This window comes from Alternaria conjuncta (genome assembly GCF_024043145.1).
Source record: "Alternaria conjuncta strain BMP 0040 chromosome Unknown scaffold_20, whole genome shotgun sequence".
Classification (NCBI taxonomy): Eukaryota; Fungi; Ascomycota; class Dothideomycetes; order Pleosporales; family Pleosporaceae; genus Alternaria; species Alternaria conjuncta.
Window position 1 is genome coordinate 126,022 of NW_026250109.1, and position 22,628 is coordinate 148,649.

A 22,628-nucleotide genomic window follows, 5' to 3' on the forward strand; every position below is an offset into this window, starting at 1 on the left:
GTATAGTATTAATAGTACTACTAGTTACTATTAAAGTAGCTTACTACGTAAGTATAGTGCTAGCTACTATAGCTATTATTACCTACGTATACTAAGACTATATAAGTAGAGTATTAAGCATTAGTAGTACTAATAGTATCTACTAAGGCAGCTTACTATAAGTAGAGCCTCTAGCGTTAGTAGTACTAATAGTATCTACTAAGGTAGCTTACTATAAGCTAAGTAAAGCCTCTAGCGCTAATAGTGCCTACTAAGATAGCTTACTAAAAGTAGAGTAGAGCTTCTATCTTATTTTAACTTAGTATAAACTTAGAAGTATATTAGTAGATTAGATAGGTATAGTACTATTATATTCTTAAGATTATCTCTAGTCTTATTTTCTAACTCTTCTATATTACTAAGTAGGTTAATAATCTTATATTCTTTCTTTACTATAACTTATTCTATACTCTTTTTATTATCTTATAGTAGAGCTACCTTAGTTCTTATTTACTTAGTAGATTTTAGAGTTACTATAGAATTACTTTACTTTAAGAAAATATCTTACTTTAAAGATAGTAGCTAGTAAGCTAGCGTATAGTAGTAAAATATATAAAGAGCTTAAAGGCGTATAAGTAGTAGTAGAATATATAGAAGTTAGAGCGTATAAGTAGTAGTAGAATATATAGAGGTTAGAGTATATAAGTAGTAGTAGAATGTATAAAGAGCTTAGAGGCGTATTAGTAGTAGTAGAATATAAAAAGACTATAAGAGCTAGTAAACTAGTTTATAGTAGTAGAATACCTATAGACCTAATATAAGTAAGTAGTAGTAGAATATAATAAGGCCTTAAGGCTAGTAGGCTAATTATTATAGTAGTAGAATATTCTTATTATACTATAGTAGTAGAATACTCTTATTATAAGTAGTAGTAGAATACTTTTATTATAAGTAGTAGTAGAATACTTTTATTATAAGTAGTAGTAGAATACTTTATTATAAGTAGTAGTAAAATATAGTAAAGCTTTAATTTACTATATATTATATAATAATAACTACTTTTTTAACTAATTTAAGCTATTCTACTACTATTATATACTTATATAGCGTCTAAAAAGTATAAAATAATTTCTAAAATTATATAATAAAATTCTCTACTCTAATTAAACTATAATATAATACATTTTATAGCTTTTAAATATATTATATTTTATAGAATATATTCTACTACTATTATATAAATTACTTATTACTAAATATAGGTATATAATAAGTTGTATAATATTATATTCTTAGCGTTATATTAAATACAATAATCGCTAAACAGGCTCTTAGAGATCTAGCACTAAGCCGCTGCTTTACCGTGTCTTACGTTAATGCGTTTTCTTAGTTACCTTTACCTCTACAAGTAGTTAGCCGTCACTAAGACTTCTAGAGATAACTATACGTTCGACGCTTAACCTTCTCTTCTATACTTTCGAGACGCTCGTTACCTTTAACTACCATCTACTGCTCGCCATAGCGTTAACTTCATCACTAACTTCCCTTCTAGACTCGCTCAAGGTTATCGAAATCCTTAAGGGCCTGATCCTTGGTACCAGCTCCTAGCTCTTCTACGATGCGCTTTCACTGACATCATGTGTGAGTGAGGAGGTTAATAGTAGCTTAGGAACTCGCTGATCATATCCAGTCTGCCTGGGGGTCGGAGACGTCTGGAACGAAGCAATGGCTAAAGAGAATGAAGTGGAATTCCCTTAGACGAATGATGCGTAAAGTGGACCATTACTGTGGCTGTGGATGGTGACCCTCTCATTATTGGGTTGATTGCTCGACAATCGTCAGCCGGAACAGAGAGACATACACTTTCAGTAGAAGCAATAGGCCTTCCGAGGTAGCAAAAGACGGATCTTCACTTACCTCGAGTTTCATCGTTTTCTTCGTGTTTATCTTCATGTGACCAGAGTTTTGGTCGGTCGCAAATACGATGTGCGTGCCGAAAGGCGCCCGCCCAATGCGCGTCATTAGAGCTTGGCGCACACGCAATAGGAAATACTACATTGAGGGTGAAGGTGACTCCGAAAGAGATTGTCTTGGCGCATGGATAATTCACAAGAAGTTTTCCTCTCTTCTGCTACGCTTCTACACTCAACTCCACATCTTCCCGCAGCACCAGCAAAGATGACTCCAGAACAAGAGAAGCAGGCCCAGGCGCAGTACGAAGAGAACCTCAAAGCCGCCATCATCTGTATGAACTAGCACTGTCACCTCCGTTTACATCGCTAACATGATACAAAGCCCACGCCCGCGTTATCTTTGGCCTCGAGTACTCCTTGACCGACGTCGTCAGTAGCGAAGTTCCACAAGGCTTCGTCCCCCACGTCATTCACTATCCCAAGATAAAGTCGTACCGGGGCGGGTTCAAGAGACTTTTGTCTTCTAAAACATGCTCCGGGGTACCAGAAACCTACGAAAACCTACTGCAGTTTCTTCGTTCTAGGATGGCCGCTACGATGAGTACTTAGGTAAGTAGGAGAGAGTGTGAAGATAAGGACTGGGGGCTGACAGCGAGTAGAGGCGTAAAGGGACAAGGACAGCAGCGGGCAGTGAAATGCGATGGACTCAGCGACTGGGGCTTATGGCTGCCATGGACCGTCAACCTAGGAAAAAGTCGAATAGGTCTGCAGCCTACATCGTCTTGGAAACATGCGAAGTAGGTGGCTTAAATTCGATGTAGGCTATAGGCCTGTTTAGTTTTTTTCTTGTTTGAGGGTGCAAGGGTCATTGAGATCTTAGAAATGTCTACTAACGCAGTCATTTGGTCTCGTTATCTGCTCTGACGAAAAGGCTTTTGCAGGATTTGTCTGAGATTTGCGATTTGTGGTCACAACAGTGGAGCTCGGAAGACGGAAAAGAGGCCATATCAAGTGAAGGTGAAGTCGAGAGCGCAAAGAGTCTTGGCGTAGTAGCTTGAGATAAATTCTCTACTTTCTGCTCTCTGTTCTCTCAGTAGCACAGTCTTTCCTCGAAACTACCCCCCAATCCAATATCTCACGCGACAAGATCCAACATGTCTTCTCCCATCATCGAGCAAGAGGCGTTCAAAGCCAGCATTCTGTGTACGTTTCTTGTAAGTATCACTCATTTATACGTGACTAACTTGCCCACAGCCCATGTCCGCGCCATCCACGGTCCAAAATACCCTAGGGGCACTGTATTTGACGTAGTTACGGGATGGGATGGTGAAGAATATTTGCCCTACGCCTGCTATGTCGTCGTTTACCTTGAAACCAAACCTTTCAAGGCAGGCGAAGTCGCGTCCGCCGATTGGTCCCCAATCATGGCATCGGACGATGCGGACACCGTGATCCAAGGCTACCAAAATATCCTCAACAAACTGCGGCTTAAGATGCATAGAGTCATGGGTAAGTGAAGAAGCATAGATCCTGATCGCCATTCGCTGACTAGGTTTAGTTGAGGCATACAAGAAGAAGCGCAAGGAGTGATCCGCGATGAACTTGCCGACGCTGACTTGGTCCTCTCTGTAGGAGGAAGGATGTTTCCGGTTTGCTCAGCGGTCGTCATGGGAAACTTGGGAAAGGAAAGCCAGCTTGACACATGTAAAACAACTTGAATCAAGTGAATACGAGTGAATGCATCTAAAGAATCCGGTCTCGCGTCTTGGCACACAAAATACCTATAACAAAGTCCCGTTCCCTGCCGTCTATTTCCTCTATCTTACCCTCACGTCTAAACAACCGTCTACGAAAGCAAAAATGGGAGACTACAGTCCGGTCATGCACGAAGAGGCGCTTGTCGCGCGCATACTGTGTAAGTCTGAACGAAATCAACGTGTCTTTTTCTCTGCAGCTAACCTATTCAAAAGCCCAAGCCCGCGCTATTTACGGCCCAAAGTACCCCTATGGCTCTACATTCGATGTCATCTACAGCAGTGAATCTATGGGCGACGGCGACGGCGTTGTCTCATGGCTCATCGTCTACCCGCAACCGGACGCCGCCGTTTGGAAGACTGGAAAGGCTGTTTCCAACGACTGGATTCCAGTCCTAAAGTCAGAGCGCATCGTCAAACAACGTAACCCCCATGCCTTTCCTCAGATGTCGCCTCTCCTCCTCCAAAGAAGCTACTACAATCTCATCGAGAAGCTGCGTGTCCAGATGGTCGAGACTATGGCTACAATGGGTAAGTATAGAAGTGCTATGGTGTGAGAGAAGCGCTCACTGACAGGTAGCAGAGAAGACAGAGGAGGCAGAGAAGCTTAAGAAGGACGACATCAGCACTGAAAAGTGATCGGCGCCGAATTCAGGGCTTGCGGCCAAGCTGTCAGTCGACTGATAGAAAGATACATGCATGGAGTCTCTTAGCTGGCAAGAATAGATAGTAAGAAACCGGGTTACCGCACTGGTAGATACGAATTTGGTAGGGTCGAAATGAAGTTGAAGATGAGATGTATGTCAGCGCTTCAGCCCACACATATTTCGCAATAAACCCTTTACTCTTCATAGTCTGCTTCTCGCTCTGACTCTCTCGTACTCCCACGCTGAGACCAAAACCCTGCGCAACGACAGCCAGAATGTTTGACAACTTCGAGGAAACTGGCGATCAGAATCAATCCGAAGAGACACTCAAAGCAGCATACATATTGAGTCTTGCATGAATACTTTGGCTGGATGTGGGCACTAGTGTCGCATTACTGCGCAGTTGTCGTCGCCAAATGCGGACTATTCGAGTACCGAAGGTGGAGGTGGGCCTGGGATTGTGTCTTGTGCAGTACCATGGTACCAAGATAGACAAGAAACTTTTCGCGCAACATCGAAATCCTCAAACTCCTACTCCAACAACACATCACCACCAACACAACTAGCTATCTTGAAAACATGGTGCTGCAAACGACACCCGGGACCTGGCCCAATCCCGACTCCGCTATACGGGAGAAAGAGATGAAGAAACAAATCCTGTGTACGTCGCTACTACTTCCCATTCACACCGCACACTTTAATAACTTACGATCAAATCGCAGCACAAGCTCGTGCCGTATATTCTGAACGTTTTTCATATGGCTCAGGTTTCGATGTCGTTCATAGCACGGCCGAAAGTCACCTCATCGTTTATGTCCCATCGGGCATGTATTCGGCACATGACTGGGAAATTGTTCTTTCGGTCGATAATGAAAAGAGTTTTTTGGGCGGTTTGAATACTCTCATGGGGGAACTTACAAAGCGGCTGGGTGATAAGATTGGTAAGCACAGTGGCCGAAGACGAAAAGCGCAAGAACTAACTGAGCCGTCCTGTTACAGAGCAGAAGAGAAAGGGTCGTGATCAAGTACCCGCGGAGGTTCGGGAGCGCCGCGAGGACAGAGAGGCTAGAGAGGCTAGAGAGGCTAGAGAGGCCGACGGCGAGAGAAGACGTCTCTAGTCCATTGCTTTCGTCACTACACATGAAACAGCCGTGTGGCACGATTGCCAGCCTTACCTAGGTAGTTCAGCTGCTAGATAGCAATGCTTCCATCGACGAGAAACTGCTATTTCGTGATCCGTTCCAAACCATAAGCGCGGAAGGTCCGTTCGAAGAGTGCCTGTTATCCCTGCTGCGGGCTAGTCACGTAGCTTAGGCCACAAGCGAGGAGGTGAAGGTGAGTTGCATTCTCCGCACCTGATAAGAAACTTTCCACCGCGACAACTACAAGCCTTCCACCTCCCACTTGTTGGATAAAACAGCCCCACGTATCTTCCAAGTTCGATATCCTTGTCGCCATGGCGATGTCCGATTACGAGACGATCATCTGGGAAGAGAAGATGAAAGAACAGATCAAATGCAAGCACTACCTATCAAGCTGCTATATGCATTGTCAAATACTGATAACCACTCTATAGCGCTTGCTCGCGCAATGTACACAGATAGCTTTTCCGCCACTGCACTCTTCGACGTCCTCCACACTACTGTCGATGAGTTTTCCAAATACCCTACAGTTACACACCACGAAATCCACCTCATCGTATACAAGTCGCCATCTACGAACAGCGGTTTAGAGTTTGTTATCACTATGCAGTGTGAAACTTTCACTCTGGGCCTGAAAGCTCTTCTAGGACGAATGCAGGGCCAGTTGGGCAGTAGTATCGGTAAGTTACCCAGCCGCCAGATTTAGATTCGTGTGCTGATCAGGTACCCTTTTACAGCATGGGCTAGAGAGGCCACAAAGAAGTCTCGTGATGAGATCATCCACTCCGATTCTGATGGATGCGCGATCAGCATCGGAACCCTACTCAGAGAGAAGCGAAACGACAGGATCAGACGTGCTTTGGGTGATCTGTGGGTAAACGTTCGTAAGTAGCGATAACGTTCCCATGCGCGAGAGTATCTCTGGATAAAACATTGGAACGTCGGAAGGGCATAGCCAGGAAGATACAACGAGTATTTTCCACGGTCTATATGTAGAAAGATGGACATGTAGGCGCCACTATCCAGATAGATGGCAATGCCACTCATCAACCATAACTTGCCATCGTGCGGACTACTTGACTTCCTACGCTCCTACTCTTGACATACCGAGCCACATGTCAGCGTCCGCCTGGGAAAAGACTGAAAATTTGCTCAGCGATTGTTTGCTGTCTCCGTTTCGGGCTAGCTCACGACCAGAGCGGTAGGTGGGAGTGAGTCGCGCTTTGCAATTGATAAGAAACTTTTCGCGCGACATTGACCTCAGTTCTTCTACCTCCCACTTCTGTAATACCTGCATTCGGGACCGCCATCACCAGGGCAAGAAACAAACACGTCGCCCCAGCTATGTCTAAGTACGAGACCATCATGTTGGAAGAAAAGATGAAAGAGGTGATCATCGGTACTTATCTTCCCGCCTTCCACATCCAAGATCCTCGATTCTGACGTGTTATTCAATGTCAGATCAAGCCACCGTTCTCTATGCTGAGGAGGTCAAGAAGTCGGATTTCCCCCTTCGCGTCGTCATCGCCAAAGAAAACAACCCTGAAGCTGTAGAAGACTACCTCTTCGACGTGGCGTACACTGCGCATGTCGTCGTCAACGTTACTGGTGTCAGCTCCGAATGGCTTCCTCTTGTGTCTACTCAGAGGAAGCAGTCTGTACATGCCGGCTTGGAGACTTTATTGGATATGTTGCAGGGAATGATGGCTTTTGTGTTAGGTAAGTCTGGCCCAGTTACTCGACTTCACAGCGCTGACGTAACATTCTCCACGTGTAGACACTAAGCCGCAGCCGACCGACAAGGAGCCGTACAATACGACAAAAGATCCGTTCCATTCCTACTTCGGGTTTGGAAACAATTTCTCCTGAATGACGTTCGAGGCGACTGCCGAACTGAAGGGCGTTGGAGGTTTCAATCCCAGACGAACACTACACGAGTAACCAGAGTGCCAGCAAGCATACCAGTCTAGAATACTATGTCAAAGACCATTCCGCCTCCCATTCTCATAAGTGCGCTCATCGACAGCTTTGACTACTACCATCTCCCACCCACTACAGTAAATCATCCTCATCAACCTTCTCCCCCCTCCTCCCCGCCAACCAAACCCTCCCACTCTCATACGCCCCCAAATACAACCCCGCGCCAATAAACGTCCAAACACCCCTCAAAGCACCACCTCTCCACAGCCCCTTAAACCCCTTCTCCTCTACAATCTCCTTGCCCACCGCCCAACTACTCTTCCTACCTTTCGACTGCGAGGACGAAGACTTCATCGGATTAAGTGTATCCACCGCGTCCTTCGCCGCATTCTTAACCGTGTCTTTCGTCCCCACCGCCTCCTTCCCCAGCGCATCAACTAGTCCACTCTTCCCCCCTCCACCACCCCCCTTCTTCCCTCCATCCCCCGCCCCCGGCCCCTCCGCAGCAGCGAGCATAACCCTCGTCTTAACAACATCCACCGGCGTCGTCAGCACCGCACTAACCGCCCCCGCACTCCCCGCGCTCAACGCCGTAATCCAGCCCATTTCAAATATCCCGCCCCTCGTTAGTCCCTTTTCATCCCTATACTTCATAATCCCCTCTTTGAGCCGCTCAAACATAGGGAACTGCATCGCGGTAAAAGGGAGGTTGCGGCCTGCGAGGGCGGTGTAGCCGCGCCAGAGGGCGAGGGGGTTGGATTGGAATTTAGCTGGACGAAGTCAGTCTACGGTGTGTAAAATGTGCATGGGCGGTTTGTGTGGTGGATAGTGTATAGTAGACAGTGGGGGCTTACCCAGCGTCTGTAACGTAGCATTCTGCGATTGAGAAGTCGAGGAGACCATCTGCGCGTTTTGCTTTATAACTTCTGCGGGGGTGAGGATGGCGCAGGAAACTAGTTCTGCCAAGGAAGAGGCAGAGGCGTGGACGAAGGCTATGGGGAGGATGGCTTCGTTTCTCGTATTCGTATTCAAACGTGTGAAAAGCGACTTGGTGTGTTCGTAGGTTGTGAAGAACGCTCCTGCTGATGGGGGTGGTTAGCATGCATACTTTCCCCCCTAATATCTAACTCTCCCCTTCCTTCGCAGACACCTTCTTCCTGTCCAAACGACATCTTATCATCCACCTCTTCGCCCATCAAACCTCTCCCTGACAATCATGCCATCCCCTCCTCTTTCCCCCAATCCCAACAAGCTCCCTCACATAGGTACTCATCCCACGCATCTCTGCTCTTTTCCTCTTTTCCCCCAAAACCACGTTCAGAAATCTCTACTTACAGCTCGGCAACGTAGCAACAATCACACTCCCAATCCCCTGATACACACCACGGAACAACTTCGGATCCACCTTGCCCGTCCGCGCATCCGTGTAGAGTTTACCATATTCCGGGCTTTGGATGCGCGTTTTTATTGTGTCGAGTGGGTAGACGAGGAGGTCTACTGTGAAGGCTGCGATGGCACCCGCCTTTCATTGTGGGTGATGTTAGTTCGGGATCTCTTGAACAGGTTCTTCGTTGTATTGAGGTAAGTAATAGAGGTGTGTGTTTCCATCTCTTACTCTTACTCCAATTCGATGATTCGCTTTGGATGGGACGCGATGTCGGTCGCATACACACGGATGCCAAATGCCAACGTCCACGCATACAACATTTTTAAACAAGAAGATGAAAAGAGACTCACGATCAAAATATCAGAACTCGTATTCCCCGCCATTGGGAAGAGTTACACAGGTCAGGCGGCCTGTCGATGCGAACAGTGAAGATCAGTTGTTTTCGCGGTCGCCAGGATTATTTTGAGCCTCGTAATCGATCTTCAGGTACATACAGGGTCCGATAAAACCTCATGCATGACGTCACCGATGATTCGCCGACACGAATTGGCAGCTAACGGGCATACACGACTTCACGTGCCGGAACTATAAGAACATACGCATGATTATGGAACGATATATCTATTAACTCTTGATTGTTTTGTGTACCATTTTCTTTATCTCGTCTCACAATTTCCATCCTCACCATGCATTCGCAACTCGTGCTCCAGAACCCCATTCCGCGCCAGCAGGAGCACCCACGATATCAAAGAAGAAGGGGTATATAAACCTAATCCCACCCAGGCACGCGTCCGTCGTACATGATCCCAAACCCCCATTCCCTAAACGCCCTAAAAACACTTTTCATAAAGACATATCCATCCCATCATAGATCGAACCTGCGATCATTTCCATTTCCATTTCCATCATAAAAACGCAAAGAAAAAAAGAAGGGGATACTACCACCACAAACACTAGAGCTTCGTATCCTGCCTATTAGAGTCGCTCAGCCTGCGGAAGGGCCCTTGCATCGTGGCACTAGGACCCGGCCTAGCACTACCCGCACGTGTAGCGTTACTCCCGGCGCTCGCACTTGCGCCTGCGCCTGCGGTACCTGGTGTTCTGGAAGTGGCGGTAGCGTTGGAGCGCTGTTGGAGTGTCGCACTGACTACCCATTGCAGGTGCATGCGCATGTTGCTGATTGCGGCGTTGACGTGCAGCATTTCGTCTTTGGAGCGTTGGCTCTCGTTGATGATCATCATGTTGGTGCGGCCGTCGAGGTCGGTGAGCGCGTTGGAGATACGGGATACTTCTTCGCGGAGGGAGTCGTGCAGCGTGAGGAGGTGGTGGACTTGGGAGTCGAAAGGAGGTTGGGCGGAGTTGTTGCTGTCGTTTCCGCCTGGTGGGACGGGTGGAAATGAAGCGGGTGGGAGGCGGAAGTCTGGCGTGGGTGCTTGGGGGTCGGTGTCGTTGGGGTCCAGGGGATCGGTAACAGGGAAGGAGGCGTCGTTTCCGTTGGCTGGATACAGGTAGTTTGTGATGTTGGTGAGACCGTCTTCGAGGATGCCGACTTTCCTAGTCAGGGGCTCCATTCGCGCCTCGTTTCTTTCGATGCGGGCTTGCTGTTCGCGGAAGTGGGGCGCCATGGTTGCCATTGCGCAGGTTGGTTCGTGGAGTACGACGTCGGCACGCTCGGCTTGGAACTTGCATCCGACGATGGTGCCCTGGCATGATATGACATGTTTCGGGCAGTCGTTGTTGATGTGAGGCTTGAGGTCTAGCCGCAGTATCTCAGCCGAGCAGAGCGTGCAGGTAGTCAAGCGGTTAGCACAGAGGCTCCGCTGGTGCTCTTCGAGGTCCTTCTTGAGGAGCGAAGCGTGACAGTCGTCGCAACTGACGGTGTAGTGCAAGCAGCCCTTGTGGAAGTCCTTCTGTGATATCTGCAAGCGACAGTCTGCGGCAGAGCATTCGACAGGCGTGTATTCGCAGTACAGCATGACGTGGTCGTTGACGTTGACGCGTTGGGCGACCCAGTTGCAGCCTGCCTTGGTGTTCGGGCACTTGACGACAAGCTCATCCAGCATCGTCTCGATAATCTTAGGCACCGGGCGAATGTCACTGTCGCTTTCAACAGCATGCCGGCACGTGGGACATGTCCTCTTATGCTGTGGTGCCCATGCGTGATCGAGACACTCGCGGCAGAAGTAGTGGTCGCAGGAGAGCTGGACGGGCTTATCGAAGGGGGCGTGGCAGATGAGGCAGGTGAGGTTGCTGTCGGGCGTGGAGACGTATTCTAGGCTGGCGAACTCGGGGGGTACTTTGACGATTCGGCTGTGACGGCGCTTCGTCGAGGGTGAGTTTGAGACGCGGACGGCCAAGGGCGAGGGGCTGCTGGGAGGGCCGCCGACGGGCATTCCACCATGCTGCTCTTCGGCCCAGCCAGTCCAGTTGGCGTTGCTGGACGAGCGCGACGAGCGTGAAGACCGGCGGTCGTTCGGGGGTGGGATGGGGCTTGGCGACGACATGCTGGGGGAGTTGGTGTGGTGGGTTGGCGGGAGTTGGCGACGGATAGACGCTTATGAAAGAGAATCGCGTTCACTCGCGTCGGGGCAGGTGCAGTCGGCGGTGAGATGCGCTGTCTCGGGTCTCCTCTTGAGTGTCGATCGAGGTGGCTGTGGGGGGTTTGTTTGTCAGATGGCCGCTCTGCCAGTCATCCACGGGCTGCAGAGCGCCAGAAGCAAAGACTATGTCGGGCGGTCAGGATGGCACATTCTCCCGAAGCAGAAGGGAGCATGCCGTGGCTTGGAGGTTGCGCGACAGAGCGACATGGTGCAGCCCTGGCCGCTCCCCACCAATGATGCCCCAGCCGCCCAGCCACGGCATAGTGGGCCTGTCGTCAGCGGTCCGCTCCTGGAGTGCAGCAGCCTTGCCATCTCCACTCGCGCTTTAGCTGCAACGTCGTGTGTCTGTTTCACATCCATGGATTGCTGTACGTAGACGCATCCACTCGTAATTATCAAAGTCAATCGCGCTTTCCCTCGCATCGTTCGCGCGTACCATCTCCGGCGCATTGGGTCCCCGTACCACTCACTACACCACCGCCTGCAACCAACCTTCTCCCACCACAGCCACCATGGCCACCAACCCCCCACAGCTCTTCCTCCTCGCCGACCACATCAAGCTCTCCCTGCTCGAGCGCCAACGCGCCCTCTCCCTCTCCCTCCCCTCCAACAGCCAAGATGGCCAGATCTCGCGCTCCCTGGAGCAATTGCGCTCCGGCATCGAGTCGCTGGAGTCGCAAGTCCAAGACACCTCGGACGAGTGAGCCCACCCGACGTCTTTCCATACAGGAATATTATTTACTAACACATAACCAGATCAATAACATCACAACTCCCCCGCCTACGCACCCAACTCGCAGAACTAACCGCCCAATTCACACCCACCACCACCAAATCCACTCCAACACCAACATCACCAACCCTAACCTCCCCCAACAACCCCTCCCTAACCTCCGACTTCGCCGCCGCCCAATCAAAGAAACCCGCTCCCACGCGCCAAACCTCAAAGTCCGTCCGCTTCACCGACGCCCCCTCCTCCGACTCCGACGACCCAAACCGCTCCTCCCTCTTCCCCTACCGCGACGACCCGTCAGATTCCACGCCCGACCAAACTTCTTTGGATAACGAGCAAATCCACGAATACCACAGCCGCGTAATCGCAGACCAAGACAGCCAACTCGACAGCCTGGGCGCGTCCATCGGGCGGCAGCGGGAACTCAGCATGCAGATAGGGGATGAGCTCGACGGGCAGGTCATGTTGCTGGATGATGTGGAGGAAGGGGTTGATCGGCATGCGGCGCAGTTTGTGAGGGCGAGGGGACGGTTGGATCGGTTTAGTAGAAAGGCACGGGAGAATTGGAGTTTGACTGTTATTGTGGTGTTGATTATTATTTTGGTGTTGTTGATTGTTATTACGAAATGAAAGTGAGAGTGAGGGAGGGCGTTATGTTTGGGTTAGATGGATGGCGTTCTTTTGGTGGGAGGATGGGAGGGAGGGATTAGATGTGGTTTTATTGAGATGGTATACTCAGACAGAGGGTTGTCAGTCCCATGTTGCATTAAGAATGAGACATCTATCCACTTCTCACTTTTCATCATTGCTATGACTACCGCTACAGCATACATATACTCCCACCAACACATAACCCCTACTTCAGAAGCTTTGTCGTCCTCAATCCGAGACTAAGCTGCGTCCACCGCAACAACCCACGCCCAAACGCCACGCCATGATGCAAAAGAAGAAAAGATAGAAAAAAGGCTAGTAGTGATGCGTATAGAGCTCGAAGGGTATCGCTGTATTTTGATATGCAAAGGGAGGCAACCGCTCGATAGCTGCTTGGCTCGGGCGATCTAGGAATATGACAGAAGCCATTTTCCCTGTGTTTTGGAGATATGATTGTGAAGTGGTCTGCTGCTCTCACGGCAAGCCGATCGCTTTTTTCGACTTGTCGTATACGACGTATGTGATTGAGACGGCAGGAACGACCTTGAGCAGGTTCGGCGTGAGACCCTTGAATAGCCCTCTAACACCCTCACCCGCAATGGTCTGTCTCGTGACATCCATAATGCCCGTGTACGTCCGCGGATGGAGGACAGTACCTTGACTCTGCAGTCGTGTTCGCAGAAGGTTGAGCGGGTAAACAGCACTCGCACCGAATGCGCCGGAGAACCCACCAATGGCTGCTGTCATGAAGCCACCTGGCTCGGCATCTTGCTCGTGGCATCCGAGTCGCTTCGCGTTGCGACGCGCGACGTAGCGTTTGAGGTACTCGAATGTGCCTAGATCGAGGGCTGCGTAGGGGAAGATGCCGACAATGCCCATGGGTAGACCGCGGTAGTATGCGGGTATTCCACCGGCATTCCACATCTTCTTTGCTGTGGCCCAGATCAGTCGGTTGCCGTGTAAGCCACCAGAGACGGTCTCGCATTGCATGCGACTGGGTTGGATTAGCGCGAGTTGAACGGATATCATGACTCTACTCACAACTTCAGGGTATCGATGGGGTAGACGGCGAATTGGGAGACCATGCCTGAAGAACGTCAGCGCTGGTCCGATTACATCATCCCGAGAACTCACCTGCTAGACCACCAGCAACAAACTTCGACCATGAGTGTATTATGGCGGGGTCATTGTGTCCTTCTATCTTAGCGAAGACGCGTTTCGCAGCCTGCGCGAGTTAGGGGAAGCGGTTGGTTTATTTGACTATACTTGCCTCGTAAGACCCGAATTTGATGGCCGATTCCGGCATCACTTTGACGACGTTCAAGCCGTTTCCTATTGCAAACGTCAACTCCAGTCGGCAGAAAGCAGTGACAGATACTCACCAGCGTACAAACTGCGCATGCCGCCAGCCTGCCAGAGCTCCTTGGTGGCGGTCGCAAGTGGCCTCCAAGCGTTCATGGCAGCTTTAACGATATTGCCATGCTTGGCGGCGACGACAGCTTCTTCCGCAACATTGGTCTGGGCGATGAGGTAGACTTTCAAACGATCGAGCGGAGCAGTGGAGGTGCGAGAAACAATGCCTGCAACGCCTCCCGCCACGAAATAGCCTGGATTGGGAACACAAGCAATCAGCATGGTTCCTAAGCTCTCTATAAGTCCTGCCCGTATCTCTTCGAGAGGAGCGCTGCTCGTCTCGTGTGCAGACCGTGGCGGGAGGGTACCTTGGTAGGCAAGCGTCGAAGTAGATGAAGCCATGTCGAGCGGCGCGCTGGGCTCTGGCGGAAGGGGATTGTAGGGCGGTGTGTGCGCTACAATGAAAAGGGAACCAAAGAAAAAACGAAGAAAACGCTGTGTAGTACCTAGGCCTTGGATCAAGTCGTCACTGATGGCAACGTCGCCTTCCTGGTTTACTTTCATCGTGGCGGAAAAGTACGACATTACGGCGCCGAGGTTCGGTGTGCTGACCGGAATGAATAGAAGAAAGTCCCTAATCATAGTTAGTAAGATTCGTGAAAGTCATACCGCGACTTCTGCAGAGCATGTTGACATTCTGTCGCGGTTTTAGGCCAAACGACAGTGGTCTCAGTCTGTTCGCGCTTCCACCGTGTGTGATGCCACTCCAATTCCACCCGTTGTCACGACCGCAAACTGACTGGGTACATACCGCCATTCTTCAAAACTGATGGTCCCATCATTGTTGGTGTCCACCTCCGAAAAGAACTTGTCGAGATTACTGTTGGGCACTGTGAGGCCGGCCGTTCGCAAAGCTGAGCGCAGCTCGTCCTTGGAGATCTTGCCGTCGTGGTTGTAGTCGATGGTCTGGAACAGGTGCTGAAGCTCCTTTTCGGTTTCGTGTACGAATTTGCGGAATTCTGGAATCGCGTCAGTACACGTGCAATTCGGTCAGAGAGAAGGCACCCACCGTGGTATGTGATCCTTCCATTCCCATCGGTATCTACAGCCTGCATCACCTCGTCCAGGAGCTGGTCGGCATTTTTCAAGGCTACAATGTCGGGTTAGCGGCCTAAAGTCTGCGCGCAACATCCTCCCTTACGATGATCCAGCTTCCGCAGCCCCTTTTTGAGGCCTGCGAGGTCAAGATGGCCCTGTTTGCGCGTGTCGAGAGTTGCCCATAGTTCGTCCACCCTGCCGTCGGCAACGCTTGCGCTCTGTGTGTCCATTGTCGTCCTGCTATCTCCGGTCTATCATGGCTGAGGGTCGCGACACACACGGGAGGGCGACTATCGGCACCGGGCGAGGTGAATTGCGAGAGGAATGGCTGGCTGGGAGGGACACGGGCTCGTATAGGCTTCGACGTGGGGTATGAGGTCAGTCTCAAAGCTTGGAGAGGGCGGCTGAAAGAGGCTAGCTTCCCATGCCGCAACACCGAGGGAAGCCACGACAGGAGCCTAACATTCGCTCGCATCTGATTGGACACCGCGTCTGAACCCCGACACCCCCTTCTACGCTTCACATCGCGCACTCACTTCATATCGATCATCATCCGATAATGCGTTGAGAGATTCGTTTCCTGTCGCCGTGTACCCGGCCTACTGGTTCACTGGCGTCTGTACTATCAAACTATCATCAGCCTGACGAAATCGCGTTCACTGTTGAGAAGACATCCGACAGGCTTATCGCACCACTCGAAGGGCATACGACTCCATCAAACAGTCGCTTGAGCAAATCAGTAATTTCAGCTTCACAGTATAATTTCTTGTATCGCGGTCGCCGTCATGTCGTCTAGTTACTGGGAGTCAACCCAGCGGAAGTTCTGGACTTTCACAAAGCAAGAGCTGGCACTTGAACGAAAGAGAATGGAAGATGCAGAGAGGAACCTGGTCAACCTATACCCCTTGCCAGATCGGCGGCATCTCAGCATTTACTTTTCGCATCGTCAGTAACGTGACCTGGTAATTCGGGTTTATGCTGACATATTTTAGAATTGTCAAAAATGGCAAGACCATTGGGGATTCGACAGCAAGCTCTGGCTACTGCTCAAGTATACGTCCGACGCTTCTACGCCAAGGTAGAAATCCGAAGGACAAATCCAGCGCTCGTGCTGGCAACAGCGTTGTACCTAGCGTGTAAGATGGAGGAATGCCCGCAGCACATCAGAATGGTACTGGCAGAAGCACGGCATTGCTGGGGTAAGTCATCACATGCACATCAACCAAACAATCCTAACAGGTAACAGACACATCCTTCAACGACGTCTCTAAGATTGGCGAGTGCGAATTCACGCTCATCTCCGAGATGAACTCGCAACTAATTCTCCACCACCCATACCGCAGCCTTGCGGAACTGCAGACCCAGTTCCAACTGACGCAAGAAGAGAATGCTCTAGCATGGTCTATCATCAACGATCACTATCTCACAGATCTCCCGCTTCTTCACGCACCACATGTCATTGCCATCACGGCGATGTTCTTGGCAGTCGTCCTGAAGCCCATCGGCTCACAGGTCAATGCAGCCGGGATGAACAACGCACTCCAGACGCTGGGCAATGCACGCGGTGGACAAGGCATGCAGGCGAGGATACAAAAACTTGTTGACTGGCTTGCTGAGAGCAGTGTGGATATCGAGGCTGTTGTTGAGTGCACGCAGGAGCTGATATCGTTGTATGAAGTGTGGGAGACGTATACTGATAAGACGTGCAAAGACCAGATTGCGAAGTTTGTCAAGGCAAGGGGTCTGGAGAAGTAGATTTTGGCTTGGCTCGAAGGGGTATCTTTGGAGATTGATGAGTGGGGTTTCAGTATTGGCAGCTCGACGGTATTATGAGCACTGTACGAATCTCGTACAGCCAACAAGCTCAACATACGCGAGCAAGTCTATTTTTTCTTTGTAGCTTTCCGCAGGATAAACTTGACATCTTTAATTCCCCTAACACTACTGAAGATTTGGTATGCTTGCTCACACATATTATTCAGCTCTACGTCCACCGTAACAGGTGACGCGTTTAGCTCTATCTCAAGTACGCAAACATTCGACCGTTGTGTTTCCGACGACCTGGTGCCAGACGAAACGGCTTCGCGGACATGCATTGCTTGTCAATCACAGCGGCCATGCGCCACCCGCCGCAGCATAGGGCTTCCCCAGGTATCACTGCGCTGTGCCACCACGAGCTGCGGCCACCCTGTCGGCGAGCTTATCGGCGTGGTCAGCACTTTAAGCAGTAAGCAGCCTCACAGTAGGATTTTTCATCGACATCAGTTATGCATCCAATACATGCACTTCGCCTGCTTTCATATAAATTAATACACTCGCGTCGAGTTGCGCATTTCACAGGGTAGAGAGACGATCAAATGAGCGTGTTTCGAGCTGAAGTGGTTGTTCATGCGAGAAAGCTTGGCCCGTCGCAGAAATGTTTGCGAGTGATGGACGTCACGGCACTTCACGATGGTCAGGTCAGGGTCCGATGGAGAGGTCGCGATGCCCGTCATGAAGTACCCATAACACGACCGTCACGACGACATGACACCAAGATGGAGTGACGACAGCCTGCCTAAGGGCGTCGATCACTGGACAGGCCGTCGAGCGTCCGGGCCGGGCAGAACGAAGACATTGCGCTATTTTGGTCTCAGCTAGTGGCGGCGTCCCATTGGCTAGAGCACTGTGTCCCAGCCGTCGGGACGTCACACGAGATGAAGCCCGGGCGTGTTCGGAAACACTGACGGGTGGAAAACGTCTCGCATGGCCGTCGGCGTTTAGACACTGGCATCGGAGGTGCAACGGCGTGGCCCAGAGGCAGATGTTCGCATGGTGTCGCGCTGGTCAGCAGGTGGTCGTGGTCTCAACAGATTCATGGACAGGCGGGTGCTTGAGCTGGCATTCCAGAACATGGGCAGTGCGTCGTAATGGTAGGGATTGGCAGGCGCCGTCGGCAGGGACTCGGCGGCCACGAGCGAATCCTGGCATGGGCTCAACCACGGTGTCAAGCTGCTGCTGGCCGTCGCAGGCACAGGTGCGTTAGCGTTCAGTCGTCGGCAAGGGCGGCCGCATCGCAAGTGCAAGTCCCGGAGGCTTCTGGAGGGCGGCCTCGAGGGGACAGGCGGTGGTGGCAGTGGCTCGGATGGGCAGCCTGCATTCCCCTGGCGACGGCGGTAGAGGTGCGGAAGAAGCGGTCAGGGCGCAGAAGACGGTGGGTGGTCACTTGCCAGCCAGCTCACAGCCTCGCTGGGCTGGCAGCTCCTAGCGTCATGTGTCGCATAAGGGCTGTTTGACGATGCGCCGCCGCCCGGGATTTACTTTTGCGCGCATCCTCATCTGAGTTTATCTGGTGTCTATCGATTAGGTGGACTAGGAGTGCGCGATAGGCGTGGCCGACTATTGAACCAAGCTGGCTCGATGCTCGAGGCAGGAGGGATGAAGGCGCTGGCCCGGGAGGCGATCCGTCTGCGCACACCTGGCGGCGTCTCTGACCTCGCAGCGCAGAAGCGTGCACAGGGCGCTAACGGCGAATCCCTGCGGCGCTAGAGCGCTTCGAGTCCAAGGGGGCGCTGGAGTGGCGAACTAGCAGGGCTGCGAGCCAATCAGGCGGGCCTCGCACTAAAATCGAGGCACTCGGACACCACACATCTCGTTTGACCCAGCCTGTTCATCTCCAGCCCTTTCGCTCCTCCTGCTCCTCGCACTTCTGCACCGCATCTCTCACCACATCTTCTCAGCCTCGCATCGCAATACCCGTAGTTAATAACTAAAACCACCCGCATCTCTCTCGCACACCGCAGCTGCATCTTGCACCACCGCTACCCGCCGTTTTCCGAGCTATACCCCTTTGTTTCGCCTTTGTTGTGGTCGCCCTGCCTGGCTTACAACACAACCCCTCCCCGCCCAACAGTCATCCCAACCACAACCACCACAAACCACCACCGCCAACATGTCGCAATTCTTCAACTACGGTGCCCAGCAGCACCACCCCCAGCACCTCAACGCCCACACCCACAACCACCACGGCGGCCGATCGCGGAGGGCGCCCCGGATCTCGGCCCAGCAGCACAACAAGCAGTTCCGCCAAGTCCGCACCCCCAAGGAGTTCAACGTCGAGCCCCCCACCCTCATCGCATACAAGCGCGACTTCGAGGCCGCCCGCTCATTCGACATCGAGGACGACGAGATGTTCTGCCCCTTCCACCTGCTCACTGAGGATGATGTAAGTCGCCAATATTTGCCACCCGCCCATGTCGTCGACTCCGCCTGAACTGGCGCTGACACTCGATGAACAGTTGCAATCCATCCACTCGTCCGGCTCAGACCGCTCGTCGCTATCGAGCGGCTCGCCTGAACAGTCGCCGCTTCAGCACCAGCTGCAGCCGACCCCCTCGTTTGTCCTGTCCTCGGCTCCCAACCCGTACACCCCCGTCGGATTCCAACAGAACAACTCGCAAACCAAGCTGCACCAGCCGCTAGCCCAGCGCACACGCAATGCCATCCCCATCGTCGACCCCTCAACACGCGCTGTTGCCAGCCCACCTCCCTCTGTCTCCCCCAACCGACAGATGCAGCAACAGTTCATGTCGCGACGCTGGTAAAGTCTTGCAGGCACGCGGCCGAGCGTCTTTATTCGGTCAACATTGCGGCGTCTGAGTTGCTAGGCTAGTGGCTACCTGGATCTAATCCTCTTCTTCTCGATATCCACCGGCTCTCCCTGTATAAATCACGATATCTTCTTCGACATCTTGGGTATACCACTTGAACGGGGCAACGGCGTTGCAATTATAGCGAAAAACACATCATTTCCGGATAGAGCGCTTTGCTCCTTGCTTTACAAGCGCTAACGCATTAACGGCGGTTTGCACATAACGGTGTTTCTGGGTCTCGCATTTCTGGCTATTCCTATTGGAAAAACTTGTTGGTTACAGAACGGTGTTTCTGTATCTTTGTTGCCCGGCTGCGTCTCGTCGACGTTTGCCATTACAAAGGGTAGATTTCCTATGTGCGGTTGGCTTATCTCTCTCTCTCGGGTTTCAAGCGGTCGGTATATACCATTTGTTGGGCGCCTATCTTGCGAAAGCGACGGTGTCTGAGCGTACATGTTGTGGGAGTCATCAATCGGTGGTGTTATCTTTTGGGTTCCTCTTCGCATTGTCACAAACCACTACTCTTTGTTTGGTAGTAGTTGTTTGTTGTACGGACGACGCTGGGATGATTCTACGCAGTCATTGGGCGCTGGAATTCGCTTTTCCGTCGGTGTTGCTCTCTCTTCTCATCTTTTTGTCTTGTTTCTGCTTTTCCAACTGTACGAGGATTTATACGACGACAACAACACCCCCCAAAGGAGTAGGCGTGGGTTGTGTGTGGTTTGCGATTGATCTTTCTTTCTTGGATGTCGTCTTTTTCCTTTTTTTCGCTATTATGCGACATCTCTCCTTAGATGAGAGCTCTGTTCTCTCTCTCTTACCTTATATCTACACGCCTCGATGGCTCTTTGGAGTCTTCGGGGGCAGTGACATATCCTAGGAATGGAATCTACGCAATCTTTGTTCAAATCATCATCCACTATTGTATTGCATGCTGTGAATTATCGACTCAAAAAACGAAGATCAAAGTACTTCTTACAAGCATGGTACCGAGCATGTTCGCCCGGTACCGAGCTGGATAACTCGAGATAAGATCGTTATCAACCCCGCACGCCAATGCCACGCCGCGGGCCCCAGCTCCCCTTCACACTCCGTCAGCTCAGCTCTTCTCAGCGGCCATTCAGGTACAAGGCTAGGCTCTTTCCCCCGGACTTCCGACTCGATGCTAGTCTGACTAAGATCACTGCATGCAGGCTAGTTTCAAGGGGGGGAAGCTATGCCGATTCGTAGCCCTGTAGTCTTGCTTGGGTGGCGTGAGTTGGTAGGCCAGTCTGGTGACAGACGATCCGTAGGTTAAACTTTAGATAAAGGTCCCTGAGGAAGTTGTCACGAGGTAATGTTCTAGACTAGTTGCTAAGTGCTAGTGCACCGCTGCCCTGGGGTCGTTTGCGCTGCGTGGTTGGATGGCACGAGCGGGAATGGGGCAGTGGTGTGGTAAGGATTGGAGTGGGTGTATTGGTTGTTTGTTTTGTTTTTCTGTTGATGGTGTTGTTGTTCGCGCTTGAGGTGTAGCTGGAGCTCGGGGGCTAGGTAATGAGAAAGGGAATATCCGTGGTATAGTAGCTAGGAGTTGGAGACGGGTGACTATTAAGATGGGGTCTTGATACATGCTGAATCCGCGGTTTGGTGACAGATTGATGAGGTATATACGCGTTGTATGCTTATGGATTACTTGTTGTGCTACCGGACGAATCGCATTAGACGTAGCTCGTCATATCTTATTAGCGTACCAGCTATAGTAAAGGAGATATCGGGGAATCGAGTTGCGCTAGTATGTGAAGTATCATGACAATCACTACAGCTTGTTATAGATAGGACAAATCTCCCGATGTTTATCTAGAGATTCAGATCAAATGGCTTGTTGGATGCACTTGTTTAACAGCAGACATGATATTGACCTTGTTTAGCGGTACCACGGATTGAGAAACCACAAGGATGTTTAAGTCCCAAACGCGTATTGTTCGAATGGAACTCGCGATACTCTCAAACTTCAATAGAGAGATCGCGAGTTGGCTGCTGCTAATCGAGGCCCGCATCTATCGACTAATTAGTAGAAACTCATAGCATACGTAGCAGTTACACCAACGCACGGGTGAAAAATAGCGTCATCAGAATCCGCTTTCTCTTTTAGCATGTAGGAAGTAGCCTGTGTGCTCTCCTAGTAAGGCTCGAGTTGTACCGTAAGCGCCGACATCGAAATGTTTCCGTCTGCGACGCAGTATAGTTCAATGCTGCCGCACATGCTTTCTACACTGTCCTGGCGAAAGCAACACACGCCCTTCCTGCGCAGCTCTACGAAAATCCCAGCAGTGGGTAGTAGAAACGGGATAAATCTAACAATACAATACGGAGTCTCTAACTCCCGCGAAGCGGCCCTACAAAGTGTAATTTTCGCGAAGTAACAGCCTATACCTCTCTAACTTATATATATAGCCCTCTTATAATTTATTATAGCCTATTGCTGCTGCTAGAGAGGGTGTAAGATGCCTCTTTTTAGCTGTGCACGCTCTACCTCTAGCCCTAGCAGCTTTAACGGGGGTACGGAGAAACATACACCCGTTGTTGGCTATTCACTCTAGCTGGCTTGGCCTATCACCTAGCATCACAATATAACAAGAGTAAAGAGAAGAATCATTAGAGCTTAGTGGCGGTCCGGAAGGAAATGCCATTTCTCTAAGAAAGATCGTGTTCGACACCAATATGTTCACTCCGCAACCCTATGTCTATAATCTCGCATTTTTCTTCCCTCAATGAGGCTTGCCTCGGCTCACGATTTCGATTTGCTAACGACGACGCGAAATTTTGTACCAGTCAAATGGT

The 22,628-nt window shown here is 50.8% G+C and overlaps 9 protein-coding genes across 9 annotated transcripts; 7 read left to right on the forward strand and 2 right to left on the reverse strand.

The window, feature by feature from the left end:
• Positions 1 to 3,046: 3,046 nt before the first annotated feature.
• Positions 3,047 to 3,482, forward strand: J4E85_009956 (uncharacterized protein; the record flags this gene model as incomplete). The annotated part of the gene is made up of 3 exons (XM_051474173.1): positions 3,047 to 3,095; positions 3,147 to 3,401; positions 3,451 to 3,482. 3 exons carry the CDS (start codon positions 3,047 to 3,049, stop codon positions 3,480 to 3,482), a joined length of 336 nt encoding a protein of 111 aa, XP_051321960.1.
• Positions 3,483 to 3,752: 270 nt separating this feature from the next.
• On the forward strand, positions 3,753 to 4,285 carry J4E85_009957 (uncharacterized protein; the record flags this gene model as incomplete). Its single annotated transcript, XM_051474174.1, has 3 exons — positions 3,753 to 3,807; positions 3,869 to 4,177; positions 4,230 to 4,285. The coding sequence occupies 3 exons, from the start codon at positions 3,753 to 3,755 to the stop codon at positions 4,283 to 4,285; spliced, it is 420 nt and encodes a 139-aa protein (XP_051321961.1).
• Positions 4,286 to 5,883: 1,598 nt separating this feature from the next.
• Positions 5,884 to 6,327, forward strand: J4E85_009958 (uncharacterized protein; the record flags this gene model as incomplete). The annotated part of the gene is made up of 2 exons (XM_051474175.1): positions 5,884 to 6,115; positions 6,173 to 6,327. The coding sequence occupies 2 exons, from the start codon at positions 5,884 to 5,886 to the stop codon at positions 6,325 to 6,327; spliced, it is 387 nt and encodes a 128-aa protein (XP_051321962.1).
• A 452-nt stretch (positions 6,328 to 6,779) lies between these two features.
• J4E85_009959 (uncharacterized protein) lies at positions 6,780 to 7,304 on the forward strand (the record flags this gene model as incomplete). Its single annotated transcript, XM_051474176.1, has 3 exons — positions 6,780 to 6,834; positions 6,897 to 7,154; positions 7,213 to 7,304. The coding sequence occupies 3 exons, from the start codon at positions 6,780 to 6,782 to the stop codon at positions 7,302 to 7,304; spliced, it is 405 nt and encodes a 134-aa protein (XP_051321963.1).
• Positions 7,305 to 9,695: 2,391 nt separating this feature from the next.
• Positions 9,696 to 11,246, reverse strand: J4E85_009960 (uncharacterized protein; the record flags this gene model as incomplete). Its single annotated transcript, XM_051474177.1, has 1 exon — positions 9,696 to 11,246. The coding sequence occupies one exon, from the start codon at positions 11,244 to 11,246 to the stop codon at positions 9,696 to 9,698; it is 1,551 nt and encodes a 516-aa protein (XP_051321964.1).
• Positions 11,247 to 11,854: 608 nt separating this feature from the next.
• On the forward strand, positions 11,855 to 12,705 carry J4E85_009961 (uncharacterized protein; the record flags this gene model as incomplete). Its single annotated transcript, XM_051474178.1, has 2 exons — positions 11,855 to 12,042; positions 12,099 to 12,705. 2 exons carry the CDS (start codon positions 11,855 to 11,857, stop codon positions 12,703 to 12,705), a joined length of 795 nt encoding a protein of 264 aa, XP_051321965.1.
• Positions 12,706 to 13,200: 495 nt separating this feature from the next.
• On the reverse strand, positions 13,201 to 15,407 carry J4E85_009962 (uncharacterized protein; the record flags this gene model as incomplete). The annotated part of the gene is made up of 8 exons (XM_051474179.1): positions 13,201 to 13,720; positions 13,768 to 13,813; positions 13,861 to 13,920; positions 13,993 to 14,058; positions 14,109 to 14,713; positions 14,891 to 15,098; positions 15,149 to 15,229; positions 15,281 to 15,407. The coding sequence occupies 8 exons, from the start codon at positions 15,405 to 15,407 to the stop codon at positions 13,201 to 13,203; spliced, it is 1,713 nt and encodes a 570-aa protein (XP_051321966.1).
• A 555-nt stretch (positions 15,408 to 15,962) lies between these two features.
• On the forward strand, positions 15,963 to 16,932 carry J4E85_009963 (uncharacterized protein; the record flags this gene model as incomplete). Its single annotated transcript, XM_051474180.1, has 3 exons — positions 15,963 to 16,122; positions 16,170 to 16,376; positions 16,424 to 16,932. 3 exons carry the CDS (start codon positions 15,963 to 15,965, stop codon positions 16,930 to 16,932), a joined length of 876 nt encoding a protein of 291 aa, XP_051321967.1.
• Positions 16,933 to 19,108: 2,176 nt separating this feature from the next.
• Positions 19,109 to 19,760, forward strand: J4E85_009964 (uncharacterized protein; the record flags this gene model as incomplete). The annotated part of the gene is made up of 2 exons (XM_051474181.1): positions 19,109 to 19,381; positions 19,455 to 19,760. The coding sequence occupies 2 exons, from the start codon at positions 19,109 to 19,111 to the stop codon at positions 19,758 to 19,760; spliced, it is 579 nt and encodes a 192-aa protein (XP_051321968.1).
• Positions 19,761 to 22,628: the final 2,868 nt, after the last annotated feature.